Below are 14,841 nucleotides of genomic sequence, written 5' to 3'. Positions count from 1 at the left end.
AGCTGCCAGCTTCAGAAAGGGAAGCTCTGAGCACATTGGTGGCAGGTGGACACAGCAGAGATCTTGGCAGGCACAGACCACAGCGCTGTAGTTCCTCACAGTGAACACATCCTTCCCATAGCAGTGCCTCTAACAGGCAGCTGATACAAGGCTGCAAAGACTTGGGGAATGCAGAGAGAAGCTGTGTTCCAGAGTCCAGAATTACTGTAGTACACAGAGGAACTGCATGCTCAATTCTGCTGTTTCCCAGAGAGTATAAGCTCTGCCTAGAGGGTGGCTGGCTGAAAGCTCCTGGTTTGCAGGTGTCTATTAATGTCTAAGGCTCAACACTGTGCCTTTGCTCATTCTTCCAAGCAGAAGGAGGGTAAAAGTATGTGGCTGACCTTACTGTTCAGGGTTTCACCACTTGTGGAGGTTCCCCCATGTGTCCAGAGACATTACCAGTACCTAACTAGTCTTTATCCACAAGGCTCTATGATTCTGGCAGCTGAACTAGCTCACCTCTTTGCCTCAACCCACAGGAAGCTCAGAACTGTCTAAAAGACACTTGGATATAATAAACTGTGCTTTTGTTGGTTAACCTTCTGTGTTCTGAGCTGCCTTTTCTCTCCCTGTTTACCCTCACCCCTTTTCATGATTTCTCTCTTTTAGAATCTTCCCGTCTGAAAATTAGGTGTTTTATTTTATTCTTCTTTTATGTTATAGAGACCAGTCTGATTCCTTCAGGGATATAAAAAAAATGAAGAGTTCTCCATGCTCTTTCCCTTATAATATGAGGGAAAAGAAAGCTGAACCCTGGAGACAGAATCTTGTTCACTTGAATGGGGGTGAGGTTAGGGGGGTATTTTCTGGACTCTGTTTACCTGAGGGACATCCCCATGTCCAAACATGGAGGCCAGGTGAGCCGCCTTCTCCTTAATGTTCTTTGTGTGAAATTCCCTGTTGGCCAAGCTCTGAGCCCTCTTCTGTAGTCCAGGAGAGAAAGGAGAGTAAGAAAAGAAAAGGAGAGCATGATAGACACTGAGGTCTCATCCACAGAAAAATAGTGCTGAATTATCAGAAAAGTACAGGATGGGAGACAGGAGGAGGAGGGTTCCCAGCCCCAGGCAGAAGAAAGGAGAGAGAGAAGGAAAGCATCCCAGCATAAACAGAGCAAAAGGTTCACCTGGACAATCTTTTCCTCCACCTGCTGCAGCCGCCGCAACACCCCGGAAAGGGCCAGCGCTCCAGGGCAGGTGGGAGGTAGGGCGGCAGGATGGGGGGGCACCCCCAGCTGTAGGTCAGACTTAGCTCTGGCTCTCCAGGGCCTGCTCAGGCCCTCGCCGTTAGTGGCTATTTGCTTTAGTTCCCGGAGCACTTGCCCTGTCACAATTGCTGGGGGGAGCTGGGAGAGAAGGGAAATCAGGCTACTTTCCTCACAGGCCCTGCCAGACCCGTGGCATGCAGGCTGCCCTATGGCTCATAATAGGGACACTTGCTGGGTCTCCTGGTCTCCAACTCCCACCCACCTCCAGTTGATGGGCCTTTTGCTGCTACAGAACCATCCACAGCACCAAAATCCAACACCCTCTTTCTCCATTCTAGCTGCATCTTAAATTCCCCAAGGCAACAGACAAATCTGGGGTCAGGAAGTAATTTAAAGGGCTGGAGCTGATGCTTTGTACATTGGAGCCCTAGATTCCATACCCAGCACCATATGGATCCTCATAACCAAAACACAGAAGATAAAAGAAACAAATAAAAAAACTTAAAATAAAAAGTTTGGAGAGATACTATACCAGGTAAGGTGCTTGCCTTGCATGCAGTCAACCATAGTTTGGTCCCTGGACCATATGGGGGTCCCCAGCACCACTAAGGAGTGAGTCCTGAATGCAGAGTCAGGAGCCAGTTCCAAGCACCACCAGGTATGGTTCAATTACACCCCCCCTCCTCGAAGTAAAGAAAAGCTAAATTGGGCCTCTCCCAAAGATTCCAATTTAACTGGGGGAGAGCACACAGTCCATTTCTTTGGTTTTGTCTTTTGTTTGTAACATTTCCCAGGTGACAAATATGTAGCAAAAAGTTACTGCAATAAAGCTACACAGAGCATCCCAAGCTCCAGCCTCAAGAACAACACAATATCCTGATCTGAGTTTAAACCCCAAACTCTAATAGAAGCTAGAAAAGCTTCAATCTGGGGCTGCTGACTGGTTTGTCCCTCTTGTGTCCCAAGACCTTCATCATATTAATCTGATCCAGAGAAGTCGGGTTGATCTTTGCAACCTACCACCATCAACTAGAAATTGATTGATTCCAATGATGCCCCACTTGAAAGCTAAGTGTTCAGGGACATCCCACAAAATTTCTTTTCTATAGAGGTATGTTTGTCCTAAGCAAAGTATATGTAGGAAGCAGGGACATGGCCCTTAGGTGCCTCTAACTAGATGGGGTGACCAAAAACATAATTTTTAGAGGTTTTCTATTTAACTCTATTTACCTATAAGCATGGGAACACCTGCCTAGACAATTGACCAAGACCCTACTTGAGATGTAATGCACACCCCTGCCCCTGCCCCTCTGGATCCCTTAAACAATACCCACTGTAAAGAGCCCTACCTGCCTTTTTAGAGAAGCTGACAGGCTGGGTGTGGGCTCCTCTGTATGGGGGTCATGCCCTTGGACAGGTGGGTCAGAGGAGGAGCGCACAATGGGCTTACCTATGCCAGAGCCACGGTGCTCCTGGGAGGAGAGGTGAGTCCAAGAAAGCATGCCACAGGAGACAGGAAGAAAAAGAGGAGTGAGACTGAGATGGTCAGAGGAACAGAGTCAGGAGAGAAGCACCCTGGGTGAAGTGCACCCCAGTGCAGGCCAGCACTAGTATCCAAATCCTGAAGTCTAGATCACTTAGAGTTCCCAGTTCCCAGACATGGATCCAGAGAGGTCATGCTTTGGGCTCCAACCAGGGCACCCTAGCCAGAGTTCATGCCTGATTAGGGTAGCAGCCCTGTTGTCCCTTTGTTATGGGGAACCTTGCTGGAAGTGGGGTTCTTACTGACTACCAGGTCCAGCAGAGCCCACCCCTTAAAAGTGGACATTGGGAAAATAAGTCAGAGTTATGAGTCATGGAAATATGGTTCTTATTACATATGACACAGTCCAGTTTGACCTCCACTAGTGTATATTGTTCTCCAAGACTCACCAGGAGTGACTCCTAAGCACAGAGACAGGAGTATTCACTACTAGGTGTGGTCCCAAAACAAACAAGCAAACAATAAAATAAAATGTGGTCATTTAGAACACCTCACCCATTCTCCACATGTAGGAGAAAGTGGGTTTGCCCAGGAGAGGCACACATGGTCCACATCAAGGCTGGGACACCAAGCTGGAGCCACAGTTCCACAGGTGCTGGTCAGCAAGTACAAAAAGGTTGGATATAACCACTTTCAATATAATTAATCTTGCATATGTCCCTTCTGCAAGGAATCTTAGGTTTGACATAATAGAAACCCTGTGTCCCAGGTGTTGGTAATATGATGGCAGCAATAATTAGGGACAGCAGGCTTCAACAAACATTCAAATCAGAGGGTGAAGGGTTGGCCTAACCATCAACCTGAACCAAAAGCCTTCTAGTCCTCTCAGCCTTAGACTAATCAGCCCCACACAGTAGCCATCCATTCCAAGGCATGGGAACTCAGAAAGGGAAGAAGGGAACATGGTGTGTGGCTAGTCTTATAGGCTCACATGAAGAGACAGTCCATGATTCAGTTTTCCCTGGTTTGGGTAGGGATTTTCATCATGGATTAGAGACAGCCAGTGCCTCTTGGAGAAGACTGCAAACCAAGTCAAGGTTGCAAAGTAAAATCCCATCTCTGGGTTTCCCCCAGAGAAGAATTTAACATGTGCAAACAGTGGTCCTTGGGCCAAATTGGCCCTACTGTCATTTTTGTAAATAAAGTTTTGTTGGAACATAGCCACACACATTCCTTTAGGTCCAAGACTGCTTTTAGGATACCGCAACAGGTTTGGGTGGAGTTGGAGATATTGGAAGGTCTCCAAAGCTTAAAATATTGTCATTTGCTACTTCTCTCCCCTCACACCTTTACTATCCATTTCAGAGTCTTGTACCTACAAGAGATCTAGCCAGCCCTTCTCTGTTCACTTCTCAGCGTGACTGAATTACCCGGAAGGCAGGTCCAGTTCCGGGCAGCCTTTGGCAGCACTCACCTGCCTCTGCAGGGATGTGTTCCGAGAATTCTCCTCAAACTTGGCCTGCAGCTGAGTTGCCATAGACTTGACTTTGTTCTGATTTCCACCTTCCTTACTGCTTTCTGGATTAGAGTTTAAGCTCCGTCTGGAAAAAGCTGAAGGCTGCAAAGATCAAACAAGTGCATTAGTTTTTGGACCCTGAAAACTAAATGTCAGCAAGGGGACCAGGGGAGCCTAGAAGCTGTTTCCTAAAAAAGGGACACCCCTTCTGTGGGGTGCAGGAAGGGACACAGAGGCAGATGATATCCCATGGAGATTGTGCTCCCAGGAAGAGTGTGCCCTGCCAAAGACACTCCAAGCTTGGCAACCAGATAGTTTCTTTGATTTCTGATGCTTTTGCAGTCCAGCCCAGCTCAGCCCAGTGACCCTGACTATGCACTTAACTCCTCTGAAGTCTCTGCATTTGTGAAGTGGGAGTAGCACTCCTTTCACAGAACTGTTGCAGAGATCAAATGGGATAATGACATGATTATTTTCAACTCATTTTCAAAACACATCCTATTGCTGCCAAGAGGTGACTAGCTGAGCTGGAAATGGATGGAAGTTTGTTTGTGTGTGTGTGTGTGTGTGTGTGTGTGTGTGTGTGTGTGTGTGTGTGTGCATAGGTTTCTTTCTCCTCTTTCCTCTGCACTTCTCTTCAACCACAATCCCCTCAGTCCCCATTCTGTAAATGCTTCATTCATTCCTTTCAGTTTAGAGGCTACCCTCAGCAAAGTTAAGGGTGGCTCTCTGCTCAAGGGGCAGGTGATACCAGAGATTAGGTGAGGATCAGCTTCATTCTAACCAAACACCTAGACCTGTGTTATCTCTCTGGCCCTTGTGGTTACTAGCTTTAAGAAAAAAATGTTTAAATTTTGAATTAATTTTAGATTTACTGAAACATTCAAAGAGAATCAGCAGCTCCACTCTCCCTTTTGCCTAGCTGTGCCTTGTTGTGACATGTGGGATCTTCCAAGCTAAAAAATAAACACTGGTATAGTTCTGATCATGACCCCACTTTCAGTTCTGTTGACATAGGTTCCCTACTAAAGTATTTGTTTTATTGTTTTAGGATCCAACTCAGGATCTCAGTTTGCATGTAGTCCTTGCATCTCTTTACTCTTCTTCCAACTGTAACAGCTACTCCATATATTTTTTTTTATGATTTTGACACTTTTGTTTTGTTTTGTTTGTTTTGGGACTATATTTGTTTGTGTCAGGGATTACTCCTAGCAGGAAACATGGGGCCATGTGTGGTGCTGATAAGAGCAAACATGGATCAGCCATGTGAAAGATAAAAGCCCTACTGACTGTACTATCTTCCAACTTCTTTGTTTTGCTCTGTTTTGTTGTTTTGGGGCAACACTCAGCTGTGCTCAGGGCTTACTCTGGGCTCTGTGCTCAGAGCCTTCTTAGTGGGGCACAGGGATTCTGGTGTTGTGGATTCAATCCAGGTCGCCTGTTGTACAAAACAAGCACCTCATCTACTGTGCTGTTTGATCTCTCTGGTCCAGTATTGACACTTCTGAAGGATATTGGCCTTTGCATAAAGGCCTTTAATCTGGGTGGGCCTGGTGCTTTCTCAGGATGAGATCAGGTCAGTGCATTAGGGTAGGGAGAGGGAGACTAACACAGGACTTTCTCATTGCTTTATTCCTGGATATGCAGCTTCAACCTATTCACAGACAGGTGAGGTTCCAACAATGTCTTCTTGCTCAGGCTATTTTTATAAAAATCTTATGCAAAAATTTCCTTAGCTCACCTGCTGAAAAAAATATTGAAGTCTCTCAGTGTTTACTGAATGTCTGCGCCTACTTTACTATAGGGTCTATACCCCTATGCCAGGGCCTGTAGATAGGGATTGGAGGAGGTCCCCTTTAATCTTCAGGGACCAGACAACAAAACAGGATCCCTTAAAAGAAATGCATGAGAAGAGTAAAGCTAGTCAATTATTTCCTTTAAAATCTCTTTCTTAGTCCTCTGGGGAGCTTTGTATGCTCAGTCATCTGAAGTGCTGGACAAACACAAACCAAAAGCTCACTGCCCACTTTGAGGTATGGAATGTAAGTCAGTAAATAATGCAGGCTTAGAGGGGAAGAGGGACTTTCTGGGGTGACCACTGTTTGTACAAGACTCAAGTGGTCAAGACCATAGAACAATATGTCTCAGAATGAAGTCCCATGAAGCACTGAAATCTCCTGCAAACATGGACACAGATTCATGAACTCAGAGGTGTGTGCCTATGCCTAGTCAGTTGCCAGATGCTGTAATGTCCCAGGTTCTTGATCCACACCAAACAGCAAGAATCTGACTGCCTAGCTAAATCATAGGCTCAGAATACAGTTCAGAAAACTCTCAAAAGAGCAGAAATAAACCAGATTTTTTCCCCCTCTATTTTAACTGCTCTACCATCTTTCACAGAGAAAACACCCAGCTCCCTTAAAAACTATTGGTTTGAAAAGCAGAAGAACTCCAAGAGAGACCAACGTATTCAATAGAAATTTCGTGGAAGGGGACGTCTCACAGGGAAAAAAATCACAGACATTGAGGTTAGGTCCAATCTGTGATTGAGGACAGAGGATGTCGCTCTAGCCTTGTCAATCAATTCAATCCCTTCTCTAAATGATCTAGTCACTGTCTGCTTGTTTAGGCCAGATCCAAGAGACAAAAAAGTGACAGTTTAAAAGGAACTTCCCAAAAGAGTTCTAAAAAGGACTGGGACAAGGGTGATTTAAACTCTGGATATATAAATTTGTGTACACTTAAAGATATAAACAGTGGGAGAGATGTGTAAGGGGCTAGAAAGCAAACCTTGCATGCTGGAGACCTGGGATGATTCTAAAACTATATGGTGCCCTGATTCCCACCAAGCTGTGGCCCTCAAATAGAAACAAAAATTAAAAATTAAAAACTATGCCTACAATGCTCAAAGATGTGGAATAAATTTCATGATTTCCTTTTTAAGTGCTTCTCTTAGACCTTTCCAGAAATAGGGTATGTAATATGAAGCTTTATCCCACCCATACCCCAGGGTGAGCCTCCTGGCTCTACATTTTATCATTTTTCTGTTTGACAAGGACACCTGTCAAACTTTCCATGTGAAGCAAATCACAGATTTAAATAGAGACAGCCTAAAAATAAGCAGAAAAGTAAAACTCTTCCACGTATAAGCTAAAAGAAGTCTTTTCAAGGTCCTAAAATGTGAATCTGAAGAAATCATCATTAGGTAGCTAGAGCTGATTTCTTCGAATGACAATATTCATGCCTGCTTTTATCAGGTTACAAAGGATATTTGAACCAACTCTTTATCTCAGGTCTCTTAAGAGCTGCCTGGGAAAGCAGCAACTGATACTCTTTCAATTAATCTATTTTTTTTTTAGCAGTTGTGGACTCTAGATTTTCATCAAGAAGCTTACTTTCCTCCTTTCACCAAAAGGTGGCACTCATGGACGCTGGGCTGGACAGTTACAGACAACACAAAAGGGACAGTGGATGCCTTTTACTGACTTAATATTCTGAATGATTATACACTGATTAGTACATGTACGAGGTGCATGACCAGCATGACATTCATCCTCTTATTTCCTATTTTAAAATCCTGCCACGTTTCATACATTTCCAAAATTTCTTCTATTTTACAATCTGGAGACACAGGTTCAAGTGCACAGAGCAAATGAGTGAGAGGTGGGAGGGGAACCAGAATCCTGCAGCTTGTCCATCAGTGGGAGGGGAGAATTAAGGACCGATGTGAATGTCATGGTCAGGGGAACTTGTGGGTGTCAGGTAAACAGCATTCTGCATACATACCTCATCCAGGTTGTTGATGCCTTTCCGCCTCCGTTTGTTCATGTCATTCTCTTGGGTTTGGTTTTCCACCTGCAATGACCAGGAGAACAAAGTAAGTGGAGGTTCAGCTTCCTCCAAGCACAGCTCTGAGGTCATAGAGATACAAAGTCAGCCCTGGGAGGGGAGTCTGCTGTATACGGCTGCCAGCTAGGATATAGTCCAACAACTTATCAGGCACTTCATACAGGCTCACATACTCTGAAAGCAGCTTTTCTCCTTCCAACAAGCCAGAATTTCTGTGAGGAGTGGGAATCACAGTTTAGAAGATGTGGGAATACCCCCAAACTAGAAATAGTTTCCATGACATGGACATGGATAGTTGTTTGTGATCTTGGTCTCAATGCCATCACATCCAGACCTGCAGAAGCCCCTCTGTGCTACTTTACTGAGACCACCACCTACATATCAGGTGTGCACCAGTTTATCCCAAAGGGTAGAAACTCAGAATTCCTATCAACTGTCCAGGTACTGGACAACAAACTTTGCAGTATAATTATACTGCAGCTCCCAGCAAACAATATTTTATGGATGCCCAAGAATTATAGGATCTGATTCAAAAACTCTGTTGACTGTTCAGCCCAGTTTCCCCAGATGGATTGGCATTATTTCATTCCATATCTCATTATTTAACTATAGTAATCCAATTGAAACAAGAAGCCACATGATTATCTTACTGATAATCCTACAGCTCTGTTCTACTGCCTGAATCTCAACACTGAAGGGAATCTAGACACAGAACCCTGCTTTCTCAAAAACCCATTGTATCATATCCGCCAAGGCACACCCACCAAAGGCACATTCATTGTCAGGCTTGTCTCTGGGGAGTGAGAGGGACCACACAGGCTGAGCTGATGTTACAGCTGGAATGGGGTAGAGGAATAGATTTAGTACCCCCTTTTTCACCCTGAAAGTTTAGCCTCTCCTTGACTTTTATTCTGGCTGGGCCTTTTTCAAACAGACAGCACCTGGGGCACTTGGCCATAGTCCCTGCCCTATATTCCTTCTTTTACTCTGAGAGCCTCCTCCACCCTCACAGAGCCCTCTATGCAAACCCAGATTCAATACTGGTCTCTGTTTCATGCTGGAAGCAGGAAGGCCTACAAGTGGCCCCCAGTCCCACCCTCAAGCATATATCCTAGTTAAGCCCCATGCAAGCATGTGCCTGGTCATAGGATGGATCTTTTATCTCCTGCTGTTTGGAAACAAGAAGTGTCAGAGTACTAGCACATAGGCTACTATGAGTGTACTTGCTTCCCCCACTCTTCTATAATCCCCTATTTACCAACCCTGTTTTTTTCCTTTTATATTCAAGATCCACCCCAGTGCAATCATTACTATTTGTTCCCGTGACCCTTGCTGTACCCAGGCAGCACAAAGCAACAGATCAAAGGGTCCTGCCTCCTCGGCAACATTTTCCTCAGCCTCCAATAAATCATTATCCTGTGAATGGAAATAATTTCAGTCCAAATGCTTAGGCAAACACCAAGAGAAACAGATGACCTGATTTTAAACAATGAAGAATGTTGGAGGCACAGGCTGTCTGTGAATGAATGCTGCTCTGGCCCTGTGACAGGAGCCTCTGAATTTAAGTACAGAATGTGCCATCCAACAAGAACACTTCATGCAGATTTAAGTTTTTTTTCTGGGTTTTGTGTGCATGTTTCCATCTTAAATGAGAACTTGGCTTTTTTTTTTTTCTCCAATGCATATGACTCTTGTAATCAACAGCCTCGGGTATGACAGATCAGCAATGGGAGTCTGCAGAATTTCATAGCTGGTATATAGTGCAGACTCAAAGAAGACTCTCTTGGAAATAGCAATAGCTGGGAAAACCCCACATCTTCAGGAAGAAGGGAGGAAGCAGGCAAAGACAACCATAGCTCTTCTGGCTAAGGATAGTCACTAGGATAAGTAGGTATAGTCTATATGGAAAGATTAGAAAGTACAGACCCAAATGTTCAACACTTCCTAGATTAGCACACAAATCCATGCACTTCTCAACTGAGAGCTGGGAATAACCTGAGTACTGAGGAAACACCAACTGGATATTCATCTAAGTTATTCATGTATTTGTTTAGAGTATCCAATCTGCCTCAATACTCCATACCCTTAGACTCTACTGTGCTCTAGTAGGAGTTAGGTTACAAGGAGAAAGAAAATGCTTGTCTTGACCAAAAATAGCATAAGAACAAACAACTTTCTTCATTTTCTCCTCAATCCTTCCCCAGTAAGAAACTAAAACAAGCTTAGTTAGTAAATCAATAGATTTTGCACTTAAAACTATATATATGTATATAGTTTTAAAAACCAATGTAAAAGATGTAGATCTGCCAATATGATCATTCATTTGATCATTGTGATAACTATGCTACATATATATATGTGTGTGTGTGTGTGTGTGTGTGTGTGTGTGTGTGTGTGTGTGTGTGTATGAGAGAGAGAAAGAGAATGTGACTTTAGTCCAAGCATTAATCACCAGCCCAGTTGGAGGTGATCCCCAGGTTCCTGAGAACCTTTTGGGAACCCCTTCCCTCATAAGGTAAATTTCCACTTTGACAAACTCGAAACTGTGCTTGTGTACAGGTCAGGAGAGTGCACAGCCCTAGCATTACCCTGAAGACTACAGGGCTAAGGGGCTGCTCACAGTCCTGAACTGGCAAAACTACACAGCACAGACCCTCAGCTGTCCTCCATCTACTTCACATCACCACATCAAGCATTATGTAGCTGTCATGTATGTGGTTCTGGGAGAGTAGTTGAGGAAGGGGATTGAGGGGAACAGGGCTGGTCCCTCCCTCATGTAGGGGCCTTCTTCGTTTTGTTGTAGATATACTCCCAGTATGGAGAAGAGAACTTAGTTCAAATGACCCTTGGTAAACCTTTATGCCACAAATGGATGGATGGAGGAGATACTTTCTCACTCAATGCCTAGCATTTTGGAAAATGTTCATGCAGTAGAGTCACAGGAAGGGTATCTGGGAGGGCCCCCCCCAAACTGCTCAGACCAGATACCCACCCAGTCCAGCTGTATAAACACCCCCAGGGTCTACAACTAAAACAAGGGGACCTAGTGACAAATAGAGGAACTTAAGAAGTCCAATACTGAGTCTTCCAGGAACAAGGCATAACTTTTGTCTTATGCTGCTCCCCAATGAATGGGTTCTGAGTGGGAAAAATAAAAATCAGGCAGCGAAGTATGTAGTAACAGGGTATGAGGACAAACATAGCTATAAACTCAGGCATGTCCCCTTTGCAGATCAAGTAGCACAGAAAGATCATGCACATGCATGTGTAAATGTACATTGAGGACAGAGGGCACATCTTCATGTTTAGATGCCATCTAGAATGCATGTACAGAGCCCTGGAGTCTCCAAAATTGTCCCATATCATAAGCCTTCTATGTGTTGAGTAAGATCAGAGGCAGAATTCAATCAATGGCTTTGTAAAAGAAAAATATAGGGTTATGGGTTTGGGTGGGTATCTCATTGGTTTAAAGTGCCTGTGTCTTAGCAGGTACAAGGAAGCAAATTTTATTCCCTGTGCAACTGCATGTGCCATGCACTGTTGTTGCCCAGTAGTTCTGCTGTCTGTGATTAAGTCACTACAAGCCACTTCTAGTTACATCTTGGCCACATGTTTATGACCCCTATTAACTAAAGAGTGAGCATTGTAAGCCCTACAAGTAAGGACTGTGACCCCCTAGCAAGACACAGGGCAGACCTGGTGAACATCACAACCAAAAGTGTGAACCCTGGTGAGCATCAAGGTGGAATGGGTGAGCTTCACTGCCAAGAATGTGAGACCCTAGTTATCACAGCAACAACAGCAGATAGAAGGGAATGGGATGGAATTAAAAAAAAAGAGGAAGAAGTAGAAGATGTAAGAGGAGAAGAAAAGAGAAGAGGAGGCAGAAGGGGAAGAGGAGAAAAGAAAGTCCTTGAATTCTTCTCCTTCCCTCAGGCATGACTATTCCACTCTCAAAGCTTTTTAGCTCAACAGTTTACCACTCACCAGGACAACCCTCTTGGCAGGAATGAGACAGGCCATTATTCTCTTTAAAAGTAAACAAGGTCTTTGAAAGAAGAAAGTCTTGCTATTTTGCCTCCATGTCACCAGGAAGATAAAATTAAGGAGGAGATATTTTAACACCAACAGTGAAACTTAAGAAGGAAAGATACATTCTTTAATTTGGGTCATATCCAGGAGTATCACATCCCTCTACAGGGAACACCTTGGGCCATAGCTAGTGGCCTGCTATTAGGGCCACAGTCAGGGGAATCAAGGGTTGCTGGGGCTTAAACTAAGGAATTCATGCATTACAAGAAATTCTACTTCTTGAGCTGTTTCACCAGGCCATGGGGATTGGGGGAAGGCGTCTAACCTAAGTAGAGAAACTTATTTGAGCTTATTTCAGATTAAGTCCATGAAGACACAGGCTGTCCAGGTTTAGGGGCTCCTCTACAAGTGAGTGAAAGCTAGTCAGGAGGTGGGGAAAGGGAGTGAGGTCAAATTCACACACTTGCATGCACATCTATATGTGTGTATGCTGTGCAGGACCCAGCCCTTAAATCGCCATTGTCCCAGCCCTTTTTAGAACACTTTGGGGAAGTTCATGTAGAACTTTTGGGAACTGTTTTGGGAAGTTTCATGTAGATGGTATTTCATAATAGATACCATCCATATCTGCCCAGGAGCAATGGGAGTGGATTCTGTACTCTGCCTGTGGAAAAGGTAAGGCCAAAGACAGTTGCAAATGGATTTCTTGCCCTAATACAATCAGAAAACATGCAGAAGATGGGAAGAAGTTTTGCCTTGTGGTCTTACTTGCTGCTCCAAGCAGTATAGATTTATGTGGGGGCAGCTCAATAAAGTCCAAAGCAGAATGTTTCCCAGCATTTATAGTTTACCTACTTGCCCTTTCTGCCAGCCCTTGATTGCTGACATGTGCCCATTCCCACCCAGATGGATATGGTCATCTGTTCCTATTCTCTCTGTAAACATAGGTGTGGTGACTCCCTGGGTCCTAGACACAGGCTCAGTGAAGGGGATAGGCATGCAATGTGGGGCTTTGCTTAGCAGCTTCACCATCTTTCTGAGGACAGGATTACATGTAGCATGGGTCCCAGGCTGATGCTCATTTCTATATTAAGAATTTTTACTTGGTGGATATGTGGTGTACAATTGAGGAGCATCAGGGACCAGAGAAACTGGGAACAGCTGGGATTTTTGCATTGTTCTGCTGGGAACCTAGAGATGCCCACACTTTCCTGTTGCCCCCACTAGGAGCTTGTCCTGCCACTGGACAGGGCAAGATAGAGCAGTACAAACACATCCTGGGGCAATTACAGTCATGCCAGCATTCCAAGTACTCGTTCTCAGTAGAAAATATGACCACTAGATTGGAGCAATAGTACAGTATGTAGGGCATTTGATATGCATGCAGCTGAGCTGGGTTTGTTCCCCTACATTCCGAATGGTTCCCTGAGGCACTAGGAATGACTCCTCAGTACAGAGCTTGAGTAACCCCTGAATACCACCAGGTGTGGCCCAAAAACAAGCAAAAAAAATGTAACCATAACTGACACACTACAAAGGGAAATAAAGAAAAGATCTCATGACTAGGCTATATGCAGAAGAGACACGAATGGTTGGTAGAGCAGGCTGGGACTTGCAGCCTTCAAACGAAGTGATCATTTCCTATGAGGCTTGAAGTGACCAAACTGTGAATCCATCCCACCCTCTAGACCCCAGTCAGAATGATTTACAAAGCAGGCCCTGAAAAGGTTTTGTTTCTCCAGAGAAGCTTGGAGATATACTTTATTCAACTTTCAAAATATTCTTCTATCAAGTTATTTGGACTCGACTGCTGAATAACAGAACTTTTCAGTATTTTGTTTGACTGTGGGACACTGAAAAAAAAATGACTGCAGCATTGAAGGAGCAACAAAACAGGAAACTTTTGGAACCAGTTTTGAAGGTTTTGTGTTCTTCAAAAGCAAAAATTCCTACTTCCATATTTGTTTCTCTCTACAAAAACAAAATATTCATCCCTAAACTTGGCATACAGTGAGGTATAATAATCAGCTATTAAACCAATGAATTAAAAAATTAGTGGAGAATGTGTAAGCACAAAACACACACATATACTCCCAACACACATGCTATGGTCATCATGTTCCTGATTTAAATTGCTTAATGAAGTGAGAAATTGTGGCCTCTTCCCTTGGAGGCATCACTAATCTGATTTATTTTTGTAAATGTTCACCAGCCTGTCCTCTCGGCTCTCCACCAAGCTCATCCTACAACTGCTTCTAAATCACTGAAACTAGCTGTGCGGTGCCAGGGGGAACTCACAAACATAGCCAGACAGCTCTCTAGGGTGTGACTCATCAGATGAAGCAATGAAATTCTCTTTTCTCTTTGCTCTGTCCATGTGCAGAGAGGAACAAAACAAAAATCAGGCAGAAACTTACTCGAGGAGTCCTCTTCCTGGGAAACGTAAGATTAAGATAATTATGGGTAATGGACGATCTGGCCAAGTCAAAGTCAGCATTTTCTTGATAGTTTTTGCTCCAAGAATCTGTTAGGAAATAAAAGAACACAGTGAGATATAGTCAGAGTTGCTCACCTGAAGGCTTTTGTGGGACAAATTGTAGTAATGTAGTCCCTCTGAATTAATTCCCTCACCTCTCACTCAACTTCAAAGTGTGCTAGGAAGGGGGAAGCCAACAAGTGATTCCCTGGTGACAGGGTAGGAATAAACTCTCAGCC

At 44.1% G+C, this 14,841-nt stretch overlaps 1 protein-coding gene across 2 annotated transcripts in view; it reads right to left on the bottom strand.

Moving 5' to 3' along the window:
- Positions 1-14,841, bottom strand: part of MICAL2 (microtubule associated monooxygenase, calponin and LIM domain containing 2) — a 145,923-nt gene that overhangs the window by 17,557 nt on the left and 113,525 nt on the right. The window contains exons 14-19 of one of the 2 annotated variants that reach the window (XM_049780988.1): positions 14,544-14,650; positions 8,032-8,100; positions 4,204-4,347; positions 2,596-2,718; positions 1,166-1,384; positions 864-965 (exon numbers count right to left, since the gene is read on the bottom strand). In XM_049780988.1, coding sequence (XP_049636945.1) covers positions 864-965; positions 1,166-1,384; positions 2,596-2,718; positions 4,204-4,347; positions 8,032-8,100; positions 14,544-14,650 — 764 coding nt within the window. The remainder of the gene's footprint in view (positions 1-863; positions 966-1,165; positions 1,385-2,595; positions 2,719-4,203; positions 4,348-8,031; positions 8,101-14,543; positions 14,651-14,841) is intronic. The other variant, XM_049780989.1, reaches the window with a different exon arrangement.

This window comes from Suncus etruscus, chromosome 9 (assembly GCF_024139225.1).
Source record: "Suncus etruscus isolate mSunEtr1 chromosome 9, mSunEtr1.pri.cur, whole genome shotgun sequence".
NCBI classification, from domain to species: Eukaryota; Metazoa; Chordata; class Mammalia; order Eulipotyphla; family Soricidae; genus Suncus; species Suncus etruscus.
Note: the sequence above shows the minus strand (reverse complement) of the source record. Positions and strands in the feature narration are given on the sequence as shown.